Source organism: Nomascus leucogenys, chromosome 3 (assembly GCF_006542625.1).
Source record: "Nomascus leucogenys isolate Asia chromosome 3, Asia_NLE_v1, whole genome shotgun sequence".
Taxonomy (NCBI): Eukaryota; Metazoa; Chordata; class Mammalia; order Primates; family Hylobatidae; genus Nomascus; species Nomascus leucogenys.
This window is the reverse complement of record NC_044383.1, coordinates 92,698,746-92,721,336: the sequence shown is the minus strand read 5'-3', so window position 1 is coordinate 92,721,336 and position 22,591 is coordinate 92,698,746. Positions and strand designations below refer to the sequence as shown.

The 22,591-nt window shown below is 37.7% G+C and overlaps 1 protein-coding gene across 3 annotated transcripts in view; it reads left to right on the top strand.

The window, feature by feature from the left end:
* ATG5 (autophagy related 5) overlaps positions 1 to 22,591 on the top strand; it is a 140,025-nt gene that overhangs the window by 44,154 nt on the left and 73,280 nt on the right. For 2 of the 3 annotated variants that reach the window (XM_012506153.2, XM_003278910.3), the window contains one exon: positions 2,106 to 2,268. In XM_012506153.2, coding sequence (XP_012361607.1) covers positions 2,106 to 2,268 — 163 coding nt within the window. Of the gene's footprint in view, positions 1 to 2,105; positions 2,269 to 2,576; positions 2,613 to 22,591 lie in introns of all 3 variants that reach the window. The other variant, XM_030809519.1, reaches the window with a different exon arrangement.

Below are 22,591 nucleotides of genomic sequence, written 5' to 3'. Positions count from 1 at the left end.
CATATGAAAAGGCACTCAACATCTTTAGTCATCATGGAAATGTAAATTAAAACCACAAAGAGACATTACATTACACTCACTAGAATGACTAAAGTGAAAAAGATTGACAGTAGCAAGTTTGAGGACATGGGGTAACCAGAACTCTCATACATTGCTAGTGGGAGTGTAAAATTGTACATCATGTTGAAAAATAGTTTGGCAGTTTTTAAGTAAAGTTAGAACATATACTTACTCTGTGACCCAGCATTTCTTTTTCCAGCTGTATACCCAAGACAGGTGAAGACGTGTCTATAAAAGACTTGTGTATTAATGTTCATAGCAGCTTTTAAAATAATAGCCAGTATCTGGAAACAATCCCAGTGTCTATTAACAAGTTTTTAGATAAACAGATTGTGGTGTATTCATTAAATGGCATGCTACTCAGCAACAAAAAGGAATTAATTACTGATATGTGCAGTAACAGGAATGAATCTCAAAAATATGTTAAGTGAAAGATACTAAGTTACACAATACTGCAATTCTGTTTCTATGAGATTTTATTACAGGCAAAACTAATCTGGTGTTATGTCATTATCAGTGATTTCTTGGGAAGGGAATGAGGGAACTGACTGCAAAGGGCACAGAGGAACTTTTGTGGGTGATGGTAATGCTGTATACTTGGGCTGACAGTTACTCATTGTCAAAACTCATTTAATTTTACTCTTGATTTCTGCATTTCACTATGTGAATCATAAATTTTTTTATTAATAAAGTTTATTGAGAGAGATGAGGAATGGTATCTTTAATCACTTTCTCTCTAATTCCTGCTTTCCATCAGTGTTTCATAGTCACTCAGGAGCTTCTTTCTGTATCTTTTCATTTCATTCTTTTTATGAAAACTCCATGACAGGGATAATTGAATGTTGTTTATGAATACAGTAACTGGAGTAGGCTATAACTAAATGCTATTTTTTTTGCCATTTTTAGTTCCGCTTAAATTTATTAAAGGACATATAGGATAATAACTTTGTAAAATAATGTTTGAATATAATGATTATCTTAAATATTTAAGTCTTTGGAGGAAGTGATATTGTACAGTGGTTAAAATGTAGGACTTGAGTCAAATTAGCCTTAAATCCTAGCCCCATGACTATCAAGCTGAATGACACTTGTGACTTTAGACATTCCCTAAGCTTTAATTTTTTTATCTGTAAAATAGCAATAATAATAATGTTTACCTCAAGTGTTGTGAGGATTAAATAAGATAATCCATATAAAAAGTTTTAATACAGTGTCACAGTAAGTGTTCAGTAACTGTTAGCTGTTATTATCTTTTTTTCAGTGAAAAGTGCATCAGTCGTCTCATTTACATAACTCCCTATATGTCCAGTGATCACTGCTTTAGCTGCCTAAAAGAATCAGTGAAGTTATAGAATGTAAAGTTAGCTATTTGACTTTAAAATCTACTTTTTAACAGCTTTATTGAGGTCTAATTGACTTACAGTAAGCTTAATCTAGTCAAAGTGAATAAGTTTATGCCACAATTTATATGTTCATTTACCTGTTGATATTTAGATTTGTTTTCTGTTTGGGGCTGTTACAAATAAAACTATTGTGAACATTCACATAGCAAGTCCTTATATGGACGTAATACTTTTTTTTTTTTTTTTTTTTTGACATAATACTTTCATTTCTCTTAGGTAAATGCCTAGTTGTGGAATGGCTGGGTCAGATGGTAGGTGTCTGTTTACTCTTCTTAAGAAACTACCAGACTTTTCCAAAGTGGTTATACTATTTTACATTTCTGTTAGTAGTGTGTGAGGGCTCCATTCCACATCTTTGCCAATACTTGGTATGGTCAGTTGAAAAGCTATTTTTCAGATTATTACCCTTTGATGCCTTTTTTCATGTTGTTATAAAACACATAAGAATTATTTGGGAAAAGTACAAAATGGGCCAAATAGCTAAAGATTTTTAAGTTAAATTTTAAAATATTTTGGGTTATTTCAGTGCTAAGAGATAGTTTACTAGAAATATTGAAAAACTGGGGGATATAGTTCTCTTTTAAGAGGTTAATTTTGTAATGTGTGTGTCCTGTTTTATATGTGTATTGTTTCCTTTGATAGAGTTTTCCAGAAAAAGACCTTCTGCACTGTCCATCTAAGGATGCAATTGAAGCTCATTTTATGTCATGTATGAAAGAAGCTGATGCTTTAAAACATAAAAGTCAAGTAATCAATGAAATGCAGAAAAAAGATCACAAGCAACTCTGGATGGGATTGCAAAATGGTAAGTATAATAGTGTTTAATTGTAGAATACCACTGTATAAAATATGATACAGCCATAACTCTGTGGGTAATTGATATATTTTAGAATTGGTGGTACAAGTTTAAATTGTAGCCTCTGTGCCCAGATTTGCACAGAAACTACTTTTAGTCATCCCTTACATTCTGCTCTTTTGGTGTCCCTCTGTTCATGGATTCTCTAGCATTAGACTGATTGCTTAGCCCCTAACATATGGCATATGTCATATAAACTTGGGTTTAGCTTCTGAAGGAAATGCCATTACTCTAAGGATGTGGTCTTTGTTCCTTAGGCATTACCCTTCTGTGGTCACAATGGAAAATTCTGGGTATGTACAAAGATATCTCCACTTGTGTGGGGATTGAACTCCAACCTCTGCTTTCTCAGGACAGTAGACTTGCTTTGTGCTTCAATTCCCCTTCTCCTTGCTGTGGTTTGGAAAATACTCCCAAGGAAAAAGCTAAGTGGAATGTGGTGCTCATCTCTGTATCCCTCATGTTTTGGAGAATGTAAATAACTCTGTGATCTTGCCTGCATTGATCACCTTCTAGTGCCTTCAAACAGTTGTTTTATGTACAGATAGTCCTCCCTTTACATGGTTCCAGTATGCAAGAATTTCAGTTATCATGGTTTAGTTAAGTAACACCAGGTCCCCAACTGTGTGGTTCAAATTTCAATTACCATGGTATATTAACTGCAGATAATTACATAAAATGCAAACTTTATTGCTAGTTTAGTCCAGGAATCATTACGTAACAACAGATGAGGTTATGATTGGTGATAAATTATGTCACTTCTTTCCATGTCTGTCAGTGATTGGCCTCTCTATGTCTATTATTCATTTTACCCACAGATAGCAAAGCACATAGTCGTGTTGCCTCCTTGTCTCCAGCAATAAGCCCATGTAACATTTTATAAAAATGGATAATTGAAAAAGGGAATTGGCCAAGAGAGATGTAAATCCAACAAAGAAACAAACTGATAATGTTGGGAATGAATTTTGAATAGAAAGAAATGGAGTTATGGAAGCGATAGCTGACTTTGGAAATGTTGACATGGCTGCCCTTCAAGAGACTAGATTATGCAGCCAGAGGAACTTACTGAGGAACTTATATGCAGTAAAGGTGAACTTATTGACATAAATAAGGAAAGTAGTTGTGACAAAAGGATGAAGATGTCCCAAAGGATGTGATGCTATAAAAAACTTCATATTAAAGGAACTCTCAGATATTTTATGACATTGAAATACAAATAATAAAATGTTAGAAGTTGATTAAAATGTAGAAAAAATGACTTCAATTCACCAAGGCATGGGAAAGATACTTGCCCATAAGTTATATGTTGAGAAAGCAAGCACTCTTCAAACTAGTTCTTAAGTTTTTACAAAGAAATAAAACACTTTTGGCTGGGTGTGGTGGCTCATTCCTGTAATCCCAGCATTCTTTAGGAGGCCCAACTGGGAGGATCGCTTGAGGCTAGGAGTTGGAGACCAGCCTAGGCAACATAGCAAGACCTCATCACTACAAAAAAATCTAAAAATTAGCCAGGGCATGGTGGCATGTGCCCACAGTCCTAGGCAGGCTGAGGCAGGAGGATTGCTTGAGCCCAAGGAGTTCAAGGTTACAGTGAGCCATGATCATGCCACCACACTCCACCCTGAGTGACAGAGTGAGACCCTGTCTCTAAAAAAAAAAACAATTAAATAAAATTTAAAAATAAAACACATCAGTTCTCAGTGTTTCTAATGTGTTAAATTATAATGTACTAAATATTAGGATTTCTTTTAACTTGTTATTTTTTAGTATACATTTATTGTGGTGTTTTGTTTTGTTGTGTTGAGATGAAGTTTCACTCTGTCACCCAGGCTGGAATGCAGTGGCACAATCTAAGCTCACTGCATCCTCTGCCTCCCAGGTTCAAGCGATTATCATGTCTCAGCCTTCTGAGTGGCTGGGATTACAAGCATGTGCCAACATGCACAGCTAATTTTGTATTTTTAGTAGAAGCAGGGTTTTGCCATGTTGGCCAGGCTGGTCTCGAATTCCTGGCCTCAAGTGATCTGCCCACCTTGGCCTCCCAAAGTGCTGGGATTATAGGCATGAGCTTCCGTGCTCAGCCTGTAGTGTATATTTATAACCAACGGTAAGAGTTTTTAATGTTTTGACAAAATTTTTTTAAAGATTGTGGAACAAACGTAATTGTCCCCATTAGTTATTAAGATCACTTTGCTTAGTTTCAACTTGCATGATTACTTCTCCCGTCCCATCCTATGATGCAGAGTGAGGGCATGTCCTGTAATTCTTCTGTCCTCAACAGTGTTTTTGGCCAGAGAGTTAGTCCAGTAGATGTTCTTTCATGGCAATGACTAGAATAAAACAGAAGAAAACCTTCACCTGCCATAGTTTTTAAAAACTGTGGTCTAGTTTTAACTTTTGGACTATGCTATTACCACATCAAATGGGTGTTTGTAGGTATTTAGTATTCGTTAAACTTTCCTTTTACAAAATTTAGGGCATTTCTGTGGTATCAAGAGCAAGTAAGGCATGTATTTTATGACAGTGTATATACTGTAAATTACATTTTTTCATTTCTCATTTCTTTGTTTTAAAATTTTTAGATTTGACCTAGGTTACATGGAGTTACTCCTTAGTTTCATATTTATACATCTGGCATTTCTCAACTAGATTATAAGCTTTGCAAAGTTAAGCACTAGGCCTCTTACCACATTTTTATTACTGAGTTCACAAATTCTTATTAAATGATTAAAATAATTTACACCTCCTTAAGAAGGTGTACTGCCTTATTTCTTGCTGGTGATTTGAAGATTAAATGATATTTTAGGAGACTTGTAAATAAGAAGATAGCCTAAATAGAAAAAGATGAGGATCGTTTAAAGAGAGAAGGATTTGCGTTAACTTCACAATTGAAGTTAATAATTTAATTAGACAGTTAAGTAGGTGTTCTTAAAGTCTATTGTGAATGGCTGAGTCTGTTAAAAAGAACTCAGTGGTTCAGCAGAGGATTCTAAAACTGATGTAAATGTTTTATTTGGGGCATTGGAAGATTGGGTATGGAGGATAATGATTAAGCGTTAGAAGAACAACAAAGGCCTGGTTTTTAGTTTCAGATCTTATTAGTCCTTAGGTCAAGTCAACTGCTTTGAGCTTCAGTTTCTTAATCTATAAAACAAGAGAATATCTGTTAAGTTTGCTTCATTGATATCTGTAGAGGCCTTATGAAACACTAATACAGTTTATGTGAAAGTATTTGAAAGGGAGTAAAGCAGTCTTGATGAAAAGAGTTAGTGAGAAGTCACTTTTAGATTCCAGGAGAGGGCTGGCAAATACGATCATGGACCAGCCATCTGTTTTTGTAAATAAAGATTTACTGGAACCCAGCCACACTCATTCGCTTATGTATTGTCGCTGGCTACTTTTGGTAGCAGAGTTAAATCATTATGAGGAGACTATGTGGCCCACAAGCCTAACATATTTATTATCTGGCCTTTTAAGAAAGTGCTTGTCAGCCCATAAAAGGTTGGTTAACCAAGCTACAGCTCATGTTTATCTTTGACCTGAAGTCTGACTCAAAATGTTACACATTCAGAACTGGGTATAACATAATGTAGCTGACTTAGTCTAATAACTGCATTTATTACAATTTTTTTAGGCATAAAATTACTTTTTTTTCTATTTCTACCTTGGCTCATACTGTTTCTTGAGTATGTGACTGTTGTAAAGTTTTCTTTATTAAATTTTATTAAATTAATTTTAAAGTGACATTTGATTAAATCCAGCTTAATAATGTTTGGTTAAAATATACTTTATTCCATTTTATTTTTGGTTATAAATTATTTTTGTAGCTATTATGTTTGGTTTTATTTGTGATGATTATGATTAAGCTTACACTACTATAATTGAGCTAACATACCTCTCCTAAGACTGAGTAGTCTTGTGAGAGATCTCCACAGCAAAGTCTAATGAGAGGTATGCTGTGGATACTGAAGTCCTTGGTACTTTATTTTCTGTTTATTCAGAATGAGAATATTCATTTTGGAAATCTTTAGCTTGGTAAATGTTGCTTGTAGAAAATATATTTTGGAGTAAAATGCTGAATGTTAATTAACGTAAATGGGCAAAAGGTGGATGTTTTCTATTCTGATTCTTTTATCAGGAATACTTTTTTCCCTTTAACTTCTACTGATGTTTTAATGCTCATCTCAGTTGTCACTTTCTATAAGAAGCTTTGCTTCTTTTATTGTTTTAGTCAACAGATATTTATTGAGCACCTAATGTATATCTGACATGCTAGGGGGTAGTGATCATCCAGCACTGATGGGACAAACATGGCTCCTGTCTTGACAGAGCTTTATAGAAAAGTGGAGGCAGAACTGTTAATGCTTTCAGCTTTCATGACCTTTTGTCCATTTAGGCATTTTTTTCTCTTGTATTTTATCACATTCTGGTATATTATATGGTTTATGTATTTTGCTGGCATATCAATTAGCCTGGTTGGGGTACATCTTTCATTTTTGTATCCCCAGCACCTAGTGTGGTCTTTGGCAGAGAGTAGAGAAACTAAATATTAACTGCATGACTTCTTTATTTTATTCCTTTCTAATACTAACAGGAAATAATATTAACAATTTTTCATAAATAGTTTCCTATTACAATAAAGGAAGTGTCTTGTTTGAATTTATTTATGGAATTGGATTTTATGTAGAGTTTTTTCTTCCAAAAGAAGTTTTTATTAATTTGTGAAGTCAGAAATATTAAACCTTTCTGTTAGTGCAGTTGTAAATTTCTCAATATTGTGACATAACAGATGGCACATTTATTTCATTTAGAACTGCACCTGTAGATTATAACAGCTAAACAACAATTTAAACAATTTTTGAATACTTTCAAATGCTAATTTTAATTTCTCATAACTCTGTGAAAGAGAAATAAGAAAAGCTTATGAAACCAAGAAAACTCATTTAGGACATACTGTGCCTTTCAGTGTTTTTTTTATGAGTTTTCATTTTATATATAAAAATATTTAACCTCTCTGTGAAATAGTTGATGGCCACAAGAAATAAAAGAAAGTAGCATTTTTATTTATGAGCAGTTGTTACTACAAGTGCAGGCTATTTATTTAATATCAAGTTGTTTTTCTTATAAGCTAGTGATTTGAGGAAATGTATTAAAAATGTTTTTACCATGACTTAGTTTCTTGCTTTTCAGAGTATACAATCTAAAAAAGGCGGGGAGGGTTGGCATTAGATACATTCTGTAGACTTGCAAATAAAGGCAAGGTTTAACTGCTAATATGTTAAAAGTGTACAGTGTTTCTAAAATGTGGTTAGGCTTTTTCAACTAACTAATATTTTAGAGACATTATTTGATAGTGTGCCATTTTAACTTAAAACTGGTTTCTAAGAGGAGATGGTGATTAGCTAATGGTAATTTTATAACAAGTCACAACATTTGGAAAATACTTTTGTTTGGTAGGTAACATAAAAGTTAAATGCAGCGGTTCCAGCTCTTTGGAGGTTTGTGTGATATAGACAGGTGGGTTGTCATTGCATTGCCTTGTTTTTACTACTTCTGCTTATAGTAGAATAAGTATTGGACCGAGAAACTATTGTTTTGAGATGGAGCACCAGACCTGATCTATTTATTTATTGCAGTGTCTCTTATCAGTTGTATGATCATAGCAGGTCACTTTTCTCTCTAAGCTGGACTTTTCTTTCTTTTCTTTTCTACCCCTTCCCCAATTCCCCTCCCTTCCCCTAGGCAATGTCTGTAAAGCTGGAGTTTTATTACAAATACGAAGGTGATAATACCTCCTAAGACTCAAATTCAAGGATTGTAAAGCAATAATCACATACACCTTAATTCTGATGATAGATGTTTTCAGTTCATTTCAAAAGGACTTCCTGGATAAATAAATTTTATTGTTCTCCCATCCCCCTCCTTCTCGGTCTTCTTTTTAAGCAGGACTTACTGGGTAGAAGGAAATAGATAACTTTCCAGAAATAACTGGGGTAACATAGAAAAACTGCTAAAACAGAAACAAGAGTTTTTAGACTTAATGCAGCTACTACCTGTCTGTGTATTTTAATTTCTATGATTTTTGTTACAGTGTCAGGTTCTGTTCTAGTTGTAGGTGGTATAAAAGTAGATTCCTAAGTAGAACTGTAGGAGACATAACTACTCTTCTTGAAACTTTTTTCTCATTGAAAGATTGATGTTGGATAAGCTTCCTTTTTTACAGTCTTTAGCAAAATTCAGATTTTTGTCAGTCTTTGGAACACTTAGATTACATTGTATAAATAAGAGCAAAGAAAATAGTAGAATGAATCTATATTGGTCACTCAGTCTCATCTGTTACCAGTATATGGCCAGTCTTGTTTCATCTATTATTTTTCATTCCTTGTCTGTATTTTTGGAAATTTTTCTTTCTTCCATTGCCACAAGTATTTCTCACAGATTTTATACTCTCATGTTTAATCAAGTCTTGGAAACAACATTCATTGTCTTTGATCTTCATGGCTGCAAATTCAGTCTTCATTATAGGAGAATCATGCCCAGACCGTAGTAGTGTGGATTAGCTGGGCAATATTAAGAACCTATACTATGTGCCAGCCTCTGTGCTAAGCACAGGGGACCCTGGGTAAATATGACAGGCATGATCCCTTCCCTCTGAGTGTGTAGGGTAGCAAAGGAGCCAGGCATTAAACAGATCACTTTCATGTAATTGTTACATTTATAACTGGAGTTGTAGAGGAAGGAGGAAGGGCTAGAGAGATTGGTGTGGTTGTGATGAAAGTTGTTTCAGGCTGAAGAAATGATCTGGGCTAGGCTCAGAAGCAAAGAGCCTACTGAGTTCTGAGAACTGACTAGAATGTGGTGATCAAGACTGAGAGTGGTAAGGGGGTCAAACTGGAAGTCAGGCAGAGACCCTGCCTGTTCAGGGCTTTATAGGCCATTTTAACAATATTGAACTTAATCCTTGGCAGCAGGAACAGAGAGTGGGATGGTAGGAGACCAGTGAAACATTTTAAGCAGACCTATAACAGAATCAAATTTCCCTTTTTAAGACATCCCTTTGGCTGCAGTATGGTTAATGAATTAGAAAGAAGCAAATGGGAATTGAAAAGGACTGAGTGGGAGTCTATACCAGTGGTGATATGTGTTATGTGTCCTATGATGATGAGTGCCATGAGAGAAAAAGCAAAGGAAGATGAGAAAGGACTTTGTTGGGAAAGGGCGTTGTTATTTTAAATAGGATGGTCAGGGAAGTCCTCACTGATTGGATGACGTTAAATGAAGACCTGAAGCAGTTTAGGAGATCATGCATATTTATATGGGATTAAAAACTTCCTAGGCAGAGGGAACAGCAAGAGCGAAGACTAAAGTGGGAATATTCTAGGCACTTCCAGAGAACTAATCCTGTGCATAGCTTTTAAAGGTGTAGATAAACACAGGTTTTTCTTCAAGGATTCCCTTCTCTATTTCCCACCACTTTTTTTTTTTTTTTTAAAGCATTCTGTGTAGCAAAAATGGCACTTGTCTATATCTAGTTCTTGTGGGACACAAAGCATTTTTTTGGCCATTGGTTTTATGCTGTTTGCCATTAGCAATTAGCATGTCTTGGATAAACCTCATTGGCTATGATATTGCCAGTACACAAAGCTTCGTTTATACTATTTTGAAAGCAGTAAAGTGCTGAGAATATTGACCAATTAGAATTGAACCTGTTTACATTAAGGTGATCAGGGAAGACGTCTGATTATTTTCACAGTCTAGTGGCTAGAGAGTCCTAGAGGAAGGTGCCTGCAATTCAGTGTCTGATGAGGGCCCTCTTCCTGATTCATAGCTATCTTCTCTTTGTGTCCTCACAGAGTAAAATAGAGCTTTCTCTGGGGTCTCTTTTCTAAGGACAGTAATTCCATTTATGAGGACTCTGCCCTTATGACCTAATCAGCTCCCAAATGCCCCACCACCTTATCTATTATGTTGGAGGTTAGGATTTCAACATGAATTATAGGGGAATGTAAACATTCAGTCCACAATAGGTATGTTTTGAGAAGTCAAAAGAAGATAAGCATGTCTTAGGTATAGTGACTGAGGAGGAAGTGTGGCCCAAGATGAGTTTGGAGAGATGAGAAAGAACCAAATTATCTAAGGCATTGTAGGCCAAGGAAAACAATTTGGATTTTAAGCCATTGGAGGACTTTTAAGCAGGGGAGTGATGAGATGTAGAATATGATATAAGAGCTGTTCGATGTAGAATGGAATAGGAGTCAAGAATGAAAGTGGCTGTAGTAATAGTCTTAGGTATAAGAATATGGTGATATTTAGGGTGATGATGGGAGAGATGGAGAAAAGTCAGTAAATTTGGGGCTTATTTTAGAGGTAGATTGGTAGAGCCTGTTGTTAGGCTGGATGTAGAGGATGGGTTAAAAACAAGGAAAGAATTATTCCTGGGTTATGATTTGGGCAGCTGCATGGAGAGTGGTGCTTTATACTGAGATATGAAATATTAGATAATGAGATGGGAAGTAAAGCCTATTTGAGAGGCCATCTTGGGGGCTAAAAGTTTGAGATGTCTAATGAGGCATTCATGTAGAGATACACTGAATTAGATTTTGCTAAAATTAAATATTGTGAGTGTGGGACAGCAGATGGAGAATGCATAATAGACTAGAATCTAATGCTGCAGCTTCTAGTTTCATACTGTGTTTACTTTCCGAATTAGTATGGGAATTTTAGCTTCAAGAATATGGCAGTGAATGTGTCACAGTCATACAAAGCAATGAAATATGGAGCCACCTCATTTATGTTTGCTTTTTTTGTACGTACAGTTGAGCTAATTAGGTCATTTTTGTTATTATTATTATTTGCCTGTAGTACATTTTGCAGGAAGGTGAATAATTCCAACCTGAAACTCTGTGTGTGGCATTTAAGAATCTACAACTTCGTGAAAAAATTGCTTAAAGCAAATTTGTAACCTGCTTGAGCATTCAATTAAGTTTTACTATGGAACAAACAAGCATTTTACTATATATATTATATATTTTAAATCAATCTCTTGGTGTTCTTTCTGTAATTAAAAATGAGGGTGAGATTTTTAGAGTTCATGCATTTGCATTTTAATATAAAGCAGTAAAAAATTTGCTAAGCTTCTGGAGAAAGATTGCTCCTGAAATCACATGATTTAAATGAATAAATTAATTTTGTAATAATTTGGATTATAGCCTCCAACAGTGTTTTGGGTAGACTTGGCAGTGAGTATCATGGATAATAAAACTTGGTGAAACATTTAGGCATTTATTTCGCAATACAATGCAGATTATACTAACATTGTTGGAAAGAGTCCATTAATAACAGTGGATTGTCATGTATCCTTCATCATTGATAAAGAATACATTTTTGCATATGAAATTCAGTTGATAAATGTATAAGTCTGTGTGGCTAGGTCAGTACTTCAGTTTATACTCTGATTAGTCATTGAAAATATTTTTAGTGACACTTTAAGAATACAAAGGCTTAATTTTATGTACTTTTCAAATAAAATTTCAAATCATCTAGAATAAAATGACTATCATATCTTTTATTTTATATTTGATCCGCTTTAATGAATTTTAAAAAATATATGCCTTTTAAGATACTGTCCTTTTTTTAATATATAAGTTAAGTTTGGGAAGGTCCAAAAAACTTTTCCTTATGAATGTTGATACACTGTATAGAGGAAATTCAGACAGATATCTCTCTGATCAATGATTCTCACTCTTGGAGTCATGACCTATCATTACTGTTTGAATTTACAGCATGATTCCTCTTAAAAAAAATATACACCCACATACATACATACACACTAGTATTTATAGATAAACTTATTTTTCAAGTGATTTTTTTTGTTTTGAAGCTGCTGCTTTTTGTTTGTTTGTTTGAGACAGAGTCTCGCTCTTTTGCCAGGCTAGAGTGCAGTGGCATGATCTCCACTCACTGCAACCTCCACCTCCCAGGTTCAAGGGATTCTCCTGCCTCAGCCTCCTGAGTGGCTGGGTCTGCGGGTGCATGCCACTACGCCTGGCTAATTTTTGTATTTTACTAGAGATGGGGTTTCACCATGTTGGCCAGGATGGTCTTAATCTCCTGACCTCGCGATCCACCTGTCTCAGCCTCCCAAAGTGTTGGGATTACAGGTGTGAGCCACCATGCCTGGCCCCCGCCCCCCCACCCTGCCTTTTTTTTTTTTTTTTTTTTTTTTTTTAAAGAGAAGTCTCATCATGTTGCCCAGGCTGGTCTCAAACTCCTGGAGTCAAGTGATCCTTCCATCTCAGCCTCCCAAAGTGCTGGGATTATAGGCAAGAGCCACTGCGCCAGGCCTGTTTTGAAACCTTTTAAGAACTTTATGATTCTCTTTAAGAGAATGGAAAACTTTTATTTTATTTTACTTTAAGTTCTGGGATACATGTGCAGAAGGTGCAGGTTTGTTACATAGGTATACATGTGCCATGGTGGTTTACTGCACCTATCAACCCATCATCTATGTTTTAAGCCTTGCATACATTAGGTATTTGTCCTAATGTTCCCCCTCTGCTTGCCCCCAACCCACTGACAGGCCCCAGTGTGTGATGTTCCCTTCCCTGTATCCCATGTGTTCTTATTGTTCAGCTCCCACTAATGAGTGAGAACATGTGGTGTTTGATTTTCTGTTCCTGTGTTAGTTTGCTGAGGATAATGGCTTCTAGCTTCATTGATGTCTCTGCAAAGGATACAAAATCGTTCTTTTTTATGGCTGCATAGTATTCCATGGTATATATGTGCCACATTTTCTCTATCCAGTCTAACATTGATGGGCATTTGGGTTGGTTCCAAGTCTTTGCTATTGTAAATAGTGCCGCAGTAAACATACATTTGCATGTGTCTTTATAGTAGAATGATTTATAATCCTTTGGGAATATACTCAGTAATGGGATTGCTGGGTCAAATGGTATTTCTGGCTCTAGATCCTTGAGGAATTGCCACACTGTGTTCCACAATGGTTGAACTAATTTACACTTGCACGAACAGTGTAAAAGTGTTCCTATTTCTCCACAACCTTGCCAGCATCTGTTGTTTCCTGACTTTTTAACAATCCCCATTCTAACTGGTGTAAGATAGTATCTCATTGTGGTTTTGATTTGCATTTCTCTAATGATCAGTGATGATGAGCTTTTTTTCATATGTTTGTTGGGCGCATAAATGTCTTCTTTTGAGAAGTACCTGCTCATATCCTTCACCCACTTTTTGATGGGTTTCTTTTTTTCTTGTAAATTTAAGTTCCTTGTAGATTCTAGATATTAGACCTTTGTCTGATGGGTAGATTGCAAAAATTTTCTCCCATTCTGTAGGTTGCCTCTTCACTCTGATAATAGTTTCTTTTGCTGTGCAGAAGCTCTTTAGTTTGATTAGATTCCATTTGTCAATTTTGGTTTTTGTTGCCATTGCTTTTGGTGTTTTAGTCATGAAGTCTTTTCCCATGCCTGTGTCCTGAATAGTATTACCTAGGTTTTCTTCTAGGGTTTTTATGGTTTTGGGCTTGACATTTAAGTCTTTTATCTACCTTGAGTTCATTTTTGTATAAGGTGTAAGGAATGGGTCCAGTTCCTGTTTTCTGCATATGGCTAGCCAGTTTTCCCAGAACCACTTATTAAATAGGAATCCTTTCCCCATTGCTTGTTTTTGTCTGGTTTGTCGAAGATCAGATGGTTGTAGATGTGTGGTGTTATTTCTGAGGTCTCTGTTCTGTTCCATTGTTCTATATATCTGTTTTGGTACCAGTACCATGCTGTTTTGGTTACTATGGCCTTGTAATATAGTTTGAAGTCAGGTAGCGTGATGCCTCCAGCTTTGTTCTTTTTGCGTAGGATTGTCTTGGCTATACAGGCTCTTTTTTGGTTCCATATGAAATTTAAAGTAGTTTTTTTGTAATTCTGCAAAGAAAGTCAATGGTAGCTTGATGGGAATAGCATTGAATCTGTAAATTACTTTGGGCAGTATGGCCATTTTCATGATACTGATTCTTCCTATCCATGAGCATGGAATGTTTTTCCATTTGTTTGTGTCCTCTATTATTTCCTTGAGCAGTGGTTTGTAGTTCTTGAAGAGGTCCTTCACGTCACTTGTAAGTTGGATTCCTAGGTATTTCATTGTCTTTGTAGCAGTTGTGAATGGGAGTTCACTCATGATTTGGCTCTCTGCTTCTCTGCTGTTGGTGTATAGGAATGCTTGTGATTTTTGCAAATAGATTTTGTATGCTGAGACTTTGCTGAAGTTACTTAACAGCTTAAGGAGTTTTTGCGCTGAGGCGATGGGGTTTTCTAAGTATACAATCATGTCATCTGCAAACAGAGACAATTTGACTTCCTATTTGAATACCCTTTATTTTTTCTCTTGCCTGATTGCCCTGGCCAGAACTTCGAATACTATGTTGAATAGGAGTGGTAAGAGAGGGCATCCTTGTCTTGTGGCAGTTTTCAAAGGGAATGCTTCCAGCTTTTGCCCATTCAGCATGATATTGACTATGGGTTTGTCATAAATAGTTCTTACTATTTTGAGATATGTTCCATCAATACCTAGCTTATTGAGAGTTTTTAGCATGAAGCGATGTCGAATTTTACTAAAGGCCTTTTCTGCATCTATTGAGAGAATCATGTGGTTTTTGTCATTGGTTCTGTTTATGTGATGGATTACGTTTATTGATTTGCGTGTGTTGAATCAGCCTTGCATCCCAGGGATGAAGCCGACATGATCGTGGTGGATAAGCTTTTTGATGTGCTGCTGGATTTGGTTTGCCAGTATTTTCTTGAGGATTTTCGCATTGATGTTCATCAGGGATATTGGCCTGAAATTTTCTTTTTTTGTTGTGTCTCTGCCAGGTTTTGGTATCATAAAATGAGTTAGGGCCTCATAAAATGAGTTAGGGAGGAGTCCTTCTTTTTCTGTTGTTTGGAATAGTTTCAGAAGGAATGGTGCCAGTTCCTCTTTGTACCTATGGTAGAATTCGGCTGTGAATCCGTCTGGTCCTGGACTTTTTTGGTTGGTAGGCTATTAAATTACTGTCTCAATTTCAGAACTTGTTATTGTTCTAGTCAGGGATTCAACTTCTTCTGGTTTAGTCTTGGGAGTGTGTATGTGTCCAATAATTTATCTATTTCTTCTGGAATTTCTAGTTTATTTGCATAGAGGTGTTTATAATACTCTCTGATGGTGGTTTGTATTTTTGTGAGATCAGTGGTGATATCCCGTTTATTATTTTTTATTGTGTCTATTTGATTCTTCTCTCTTTTCTTCTTAATTAGTCTAGCTAGTGGTCTATTTTGTTAATCTTTTCAAAAAACCAGCTCCTGGATTCATTGATTTTTTTTTTTTTTTGAGGGTTTTTCATGTCTCCATCTCCTTCAATTCTGCTCTGATCTTAATTATTCTTGTCTTGTGCTAGCTTTTGAATTTGTTTGCTCTTGCTTCTCTAATTCTTTGATTGTGATGTTAGGGTGTCGATTTTAGATCTTTCCAGCTTTCTGATGTGGGCATTTAGTGCTATAAATTTCCCTCTTAACTCTGCTTTAGCTGTGTCTCAGAGATTCTGGCACATTGTCTCTTTTTTTCTCATTGGTTTCAAAGCACTTCTTTATTTCTGCCTTAATTTCGTTATTTACCCAGTAGTTATTCAGGAGCAGTTTTCATGTAGTTGTACAGTTTTGAGTTAGTTTCTTCATCTTGAGTTCTAATTTGATTGCACTGTGGTCTGAGAGACTGTTTATTATATTTTCCATTATTTTGCATTTGCAGAGGAGTGCCTTACTTCCAATTATGTGGTTGATTTTAGAATATGCGTGCTATGTGGTGCTGAGAAGAATGTGTATTCTGTTGATTTGGGATGGAGAGTTCTGTAGATGTCTATTAGGTCTGCTTGGTCCAGAACTGAGTTCAAGTCTGAATATCCTTGTTAATTTTATGTCTTGTTGATCTGTCTAATATTGACAGTGGGAGTTAAAATCCCCCACTATTATTGTGTGGGAGTTCAAGTCTCTTTGTAGATCTCGAAGAACTTGTTTTATGAATCTGGGTGCTCCTGTATTGGGTGCACATATATTTAGGATAGTTAGCTCTTATTGTTGCATTGATCCCTTTACCATTATGTAATGCCCTTCTTTGTCTTTTTTGATCTTTGTTGGTTTAAAGTCTGTTTTTTCAGAGACTAGGATTGCAACCCTTGCTTTTTTTTTTGCAGTCCATTTGCTTGGTAAATATTCCTCCATCTCTTTATTTTGAACCTATGTGTGTCTCTGCAGGTGAGATGGGTCTCCTGAATACAGCACACTGATGGGTCTTGATGCTTTATCCAATTTGCCAGTCTGTGTCTTTTAATTGGAGCATTTATCCCATTTACATTTAAGGTTAATATTGTTATGTGCGAATCTGATCCTGCCATCATGATGCTAGCTGGTTATTTTGCCCATTAGTTGATGCAGTTTTTTCGTAGTGTTGTTGATCTTTATATTTTGGTGTTTCTTGCAGTGGCTGGTACTGGTTTTTCCTTTCCATATTTAGTGCTTCCTTCAGGAGCTCTTGTAGGGCAGGCCTGATGATGACAAAATCCCTTAGCATTTGCTTGTCTCTAAAGGATTCTATTTCTCCTTTGCTTATGAAGCTTAGTTTGGCTGGATATGAAATTCTGGGTTGAAAATTGTTTTCTTTAAGAACGTTGAATATATTGGCTCCCACTCTCTTCTGGCTTGTAGGGTTTCTGCAGAGAGATCCGCTGTTAGTCTGATGGGCTTCCCCTTGTAGGAAACCTAACCTTTCTCTCTGGCTGCCCTTAACGTTTTTTCCTCCATTTCAACCTTGGAGAATCTGATGATCATGTGTCTTGGGGTTGCTCTTCTTTAGGAGTATCTTTGTGGTGTTCTCTGTATTTCCTGAATTTGAATGTTGGCCTGTCTTGCTTGGTGGGGGAAGTTCTCCTGGATAATACCCTGAAGTGTGTTTTCCAACTCGGTTCCATTCTTCCCGTCACTTTCAGGTACACCGATCGTAAGTTCGGTCTTTTCACATAGTCCCATATTTCTTGGAGGCTTCATTCGTTCCTTTTTATTCTTTTTTCTCTAATCTTATGTTCATACCTTATTTCAGTAAGTTGATCATCAATCTCTGATATCCTTTCTTCCACTTGATCAATTTGGCTATTGATACTTGTATATGCTTCACAAAGTTCTTGTGCTGTGTTTTTCAGCTCCATCAGGTCATTTGTGTTCCTCTCAAAACTGGTTATCCTAGTTAGCGGTTCCTATAACCTTTTATCAAGGTTCTTAGCTTCCTTGCATTGGGTTAGAACATGCTCCTTTAGCTCGGAGGGGTTTGTTATTACCCACCGTCTGAAGCCGCCTTCTGTCAATTCATCAACCTCATTCTTCATCCAGTTTTGTGCCCTTGCTGGAGAGGAGTTGCGATCATTTGGAGAAGAGGCATTCTGGTTTTTTGAATCTTCAGCATTTTTGTGCTGGTTTTGTTTTCTTTTTCATCTTTGTGGATTTATCTACCTTTGATCTTGGAGGCTAATGACCTTTGGATGGGGTTTTGTTGTGGGGGTCCTTTATGTTGATGTTGATGTTGTTACTTTCTTTTTGTTAGGTCCCCTCTTCTGCAGGTCTGCTGCAGTTTGCTAGAAGTCCACTCCAGACCCTGTTCGCCTGGGTATCACCAGTGGGGGCTGTAGAACAGCAAAGATTGCTGCCTGCCACTTCCTCTGGAAGCTTCGTCCCGGAGGGGCACTGGCCTGATGCCAGCCGGAGCTCTCTTGTATGAGGTGTCTGTTGACCCCTGTTGGGAGGTCTTTCCCAGTCAGGAGGCACAGGGATCAGAGACCCACTTGAGGCAGCCTGTCCCTTACCCGAGCTGGTGTGCTGTGCTGGGAGAATCCCTCATCAGGATCAGCTCCTTTCTTCAGAGTTGGCAGGCAGGAATGATTCAATCTGCTGGAGCTGCACCCACAGCCGCCCCTTCCCCCAGGTGCTGTGTCCCAGGGAGATGGGGGTTTTGTCTGTAAGCCCCTGACTGGGGCCATTACTTTTCCTTCAGAGATGCCCTGCCCAGTGAGGAGGAATCTAGAGAAGCACTCTGGCCACAGCCACTTTGCTGGACTGTGGTGAATTCCGCTCAGTCCAGACCTCCCAGACTCCTTAGCACCGTCAGGGGAAAACTGCCTACTAAAGCCTCAGTAATGTCAGATGCCCCTCCCCCCGCCAAGCTCGATCGTCCCAGGTTGACGTTAGACTGCTGTGCTGGCAGTGAGAATTTCAAGCCAGTGTTTCTTAGCTTGCTGGGCTCCGTAGAAGTGGGACCCACTGAACGAGACCACTTGACTTTGTGGCTTCAGCACACTTTCCAGGGGAATGAATGGTTTTGTCTCTCTGGGGTTCCAGGCGCCACTGAAGTACGAAAAAGACTCCTGAAGCTAGCTCGGTGTCTGCCCAAATGGCTGCCCAGTTTTGTGCTTGAAACCCAGGGACCTGGTGGTGTAGGCTACATGAGGGAATCTCCTGATCTGCAGATTGCAGAAACCGTGGGAAAAGCGTAGTAACCCAACCGGGTAGCACAGTACCTCACAGCTTCCCTTGGCTGGGGGAGGGAGGCTCCCCGGCTTCTTGCGCATCCTGGGTGAAGGAATGCCCCACCCTGCTTCTGGTCGCCCTCCATGGGTTGGATCCACTGCCTAATCAGTCCCAACAAGATGACCTGGGTACCTCAGTTGGAAATGCAGAAATCACCTGCCGCCTTTTGTGTTGGTCTCACTGGGAGCTGCAGACCGGAATTTTTCCTATTCAGCCATCTTGTCAACTCAAGAATGGAAAACTTTTTAAGAACTTTATGATTTTCTTTAAGAGAATGGAAAACTTTAGATGTACTTACTTTTCTAATCCTTTTTTGTTTTGTCCATTAGCTTCTTATCACCCTTCTCTAGATCACTGTTTCCCAAAGTATGCCAAAAGCATTAGCGTTACTTGGGAACTGATTAGAAATGTACCTTAGACCGGCCGGGTGCAGTGGCTCATGCCTGTAATCCCAGCACTTTGGGAGGCCGAGGTGGGTGGAACACAAGGGCAGGAGTTCAAGACCAGCCTGACCAACATGGTGAAACCCCATCTCTACTAAAAATACAAAAATTAGGCATGGTGCATGCCTCTAATCCGAGCTACTCAGGAGGCTGAGGCAGGAGAATCACTTGAACCTGGGAGGCGGAGGTTGAAGTGAGTCGAGATGGTGCCACTGCACTCCAGCCTGGGCGACAGAGCGAGACTCCGTCTCAAAGAAAAATGTGCCCTAGACCAACTGAATGAGAAACTCTGGGTAAGTCCCAGCAGCCTGTTTCAGCAAGTCTTCCAGAAGGTTTTGACTCACTAAAGTTTGAGAACCACTCCTGTGGAGCAGGGTTTCCCAATCTCTGTACTGTTGACTTTTTTGGACTGGATAATTCTTTGATGTGGCTGTGAGGGTTGGGGCTCTCCTGTGCATTGTGTAATCTTTAGCAGCACTTCTGGCCTCTACAGACTAGATGCCAGTAGCACACTGCCCCCTCCCCCAGGCCCCACCTATGGTAATAATTGTTTCATTTTTTTCAACCCAACTTCTACATCCAGCCTAACGATAGGCTGTGTCAATACTGTCTCCAAAATAAACCCCAATTTATTGACTTTTCTTCATCTCTACCGTTATCACCCTAATTACCACCATATTCTTATGAGAACCACTACTCTAGAGGGAAATGATGTGGAGTTAGTAGGCAAAACTGCTTCTCATTTAAAGTAGCAGTGACCACTTGTTGAGTGCATTTAACTCATTCCAAGTTCTGTTCTGGGTACTTTACGTGAATTGTCACTGCCATCACAACAGCTGTGCCAGATATGTTTCAAAGTTCACAGTGTGGGCTAACCCATTTATGAAGTTTCTCATCTATTCCAGCAATTCTTCCCTTGAGAACTATTATGTCCTGTTGTCATAATGACTTATTTGGCTGCATGTGTAACTATATTCTTTTTTAAACAAAGGGATTTAGCATATAAACAAAACAGTTATTTTAACCATTTACCTCTTATATGTAAGTTTAACCATGTAAACGTCTTCTTTTTTCTTTTTTTTTGAGATGGAGTCTTTCTGAGTCTCCCAGGCTGGAGTTCAGTGGCAGGATCTCAGCTCTCTGCAACCTTCCGCCTCCCAGGCTTAAGTGATGCTCCCACTTCAGTCTCCTGAGTAGCTGGGACTACAGGTGCCCGCCACCACGTCCAGCTCATTTTTGAATTTTTGTAGAGACGACCTTTCACCACACTGCCCAGGCTGGTCTTGAACTCCTGGGCTCAAGGGAGCTGCCCACCTCAGCCTCTTAAAGCGCTGGGATTGTAGGTGTGAACTGTTGCCTGGTGAACTATGTAAACTTCTCATTGCAAAGTTAACCATAACTGTTTCTGGATGATGATTATTTACTTTTTCTGAGGTGACTACTAAATGACAAATGAATCAATAGTATGCTGTCGTTGCAGTAAGACATTCTGCTTACATTTTTTGAAATAATGTGTGTTCTGTGTATTTTCCTTTCAGTTCTAGCTCACTTGATCTATCTCTGCATATCTTAACAACTCTTCTTTCCCACTCTTTAACTGTAATTTAAACTTACCTAGTCTCTGTTCCATTCCTTCGTTACCTTTCTAGGGTATGGATGGCTAGATACACATTTTAGCTCAACAATCAATAGTTAATGCTGGTTCATGTATTACGTATTTCCAGGTGTTACATGCTTTTAAACAAAAGCCTAGAAATCATTTGTATTGAGAATGTCAAGCCCCCACACCTGACCCCTGTGACATTTTATGTTCTCAAACTTGGCCTGTGTAGACCAGTTCTGATTAGTGGCTGTAGTGATGAATTCTGGTTGTTAGAATTCTGTATATTAATGATGTCATCTCCTGAACCAAGAAAGGCAGTGCAGTTCTATTGCAGCGCTAGTTTCTTGGTACTCATTGGATACCGTTTCTCTTTTACTACTTTAGAAACTATATAAGGTTCAGAATCCTTTTATGTGAAAATCACATTTAAGAATAAAACTATCTGTGCCACTGGTATTTTAATTAACATTCAGAGAATTGCAAGATTTTTACCCAAACACTGGAAAAATAAGCAACTTATAAAAAAGAGGGGTAAAATGAACACGTTTGTTCATCTAAAATACAGCATGTGTAGTCCTGATTATTGTCTTCAAAGTGCTTTTCTACTTAAGAAGCATTTCTTCCCACAGTGTCCCTTTAGTATCCAGACTATGCTTAAGTTCCTGGAGCTCTTCTACATTTAGTTTATTTCTCTCTTTCCCATTAGAAGGATATAAAAGTATCCCAAACAGCATTTCAAATTAGAGTTAATTTTCATAATTCTAATTGTAGTTAAATTTCAAATTCCAAGCCACACTCAGAATGTCAAGATTTTGTGGCTATTTTTTTTTCTTTTTTTTAAAATTATACTTTAAGTTCTAGGGTACATGTGCACAACGTGCAGGTTTGTTACATAGGTATACGTGTGCCATGTTGGTTTGCTGCACCCATCAACTCGTCATTTACATTAGATCATTAGATGTTTCTCCTAATGCTATCCCTTCCCCCAGGCCCTCACCCCCCGACAGGCCCCAGTGTGTGATGTTCCCCGCCCTGTGTCCAGGTGTCTGATTGTTTAGTTCCCACCTATGAGTGAGAACATGCAGTGTTTGGTTTTCTGTGCTTGTGATAGTTTGCTGAGAATGATGGTTTCCAGCTTCATCCATGTCCCCGCAAAGGACATGAACACATCCTTTTTTATGGCTGCATAGTACTCCATGGTCTATATGTGCCACATTTTCTTAATCCAGTCTATCATTGATAGACATTTGGGTTGGTTCTAATTCTTTGCTACTGTGAATAGTGCTTTTACAGCCATTTTTTCTTAAACTATCTTCTTGTTTTTGTTAATGCTTAGATTTTGTTCCACAGGTACTTTAACCTGCATGTAGTTTTCATGTATTTAAAAGTCATTATTTTTATGTAAGATTTAAAAAACTCTATAACTCTTTTACATATTTTTTGAAAGATGAAAAAATATTAATATTTGTCCACCTAGAATGTAAGAAAGGAGCAGAAGAGACAAGGTGATGAAGGGAAATATAGGAAGTGAGAACAGAAGGAAGACAACTTCATGGACTTGTTGAAAGGGGAAGTGCTTTACAATTATAATACAGCTCATTCTCACCAGTATT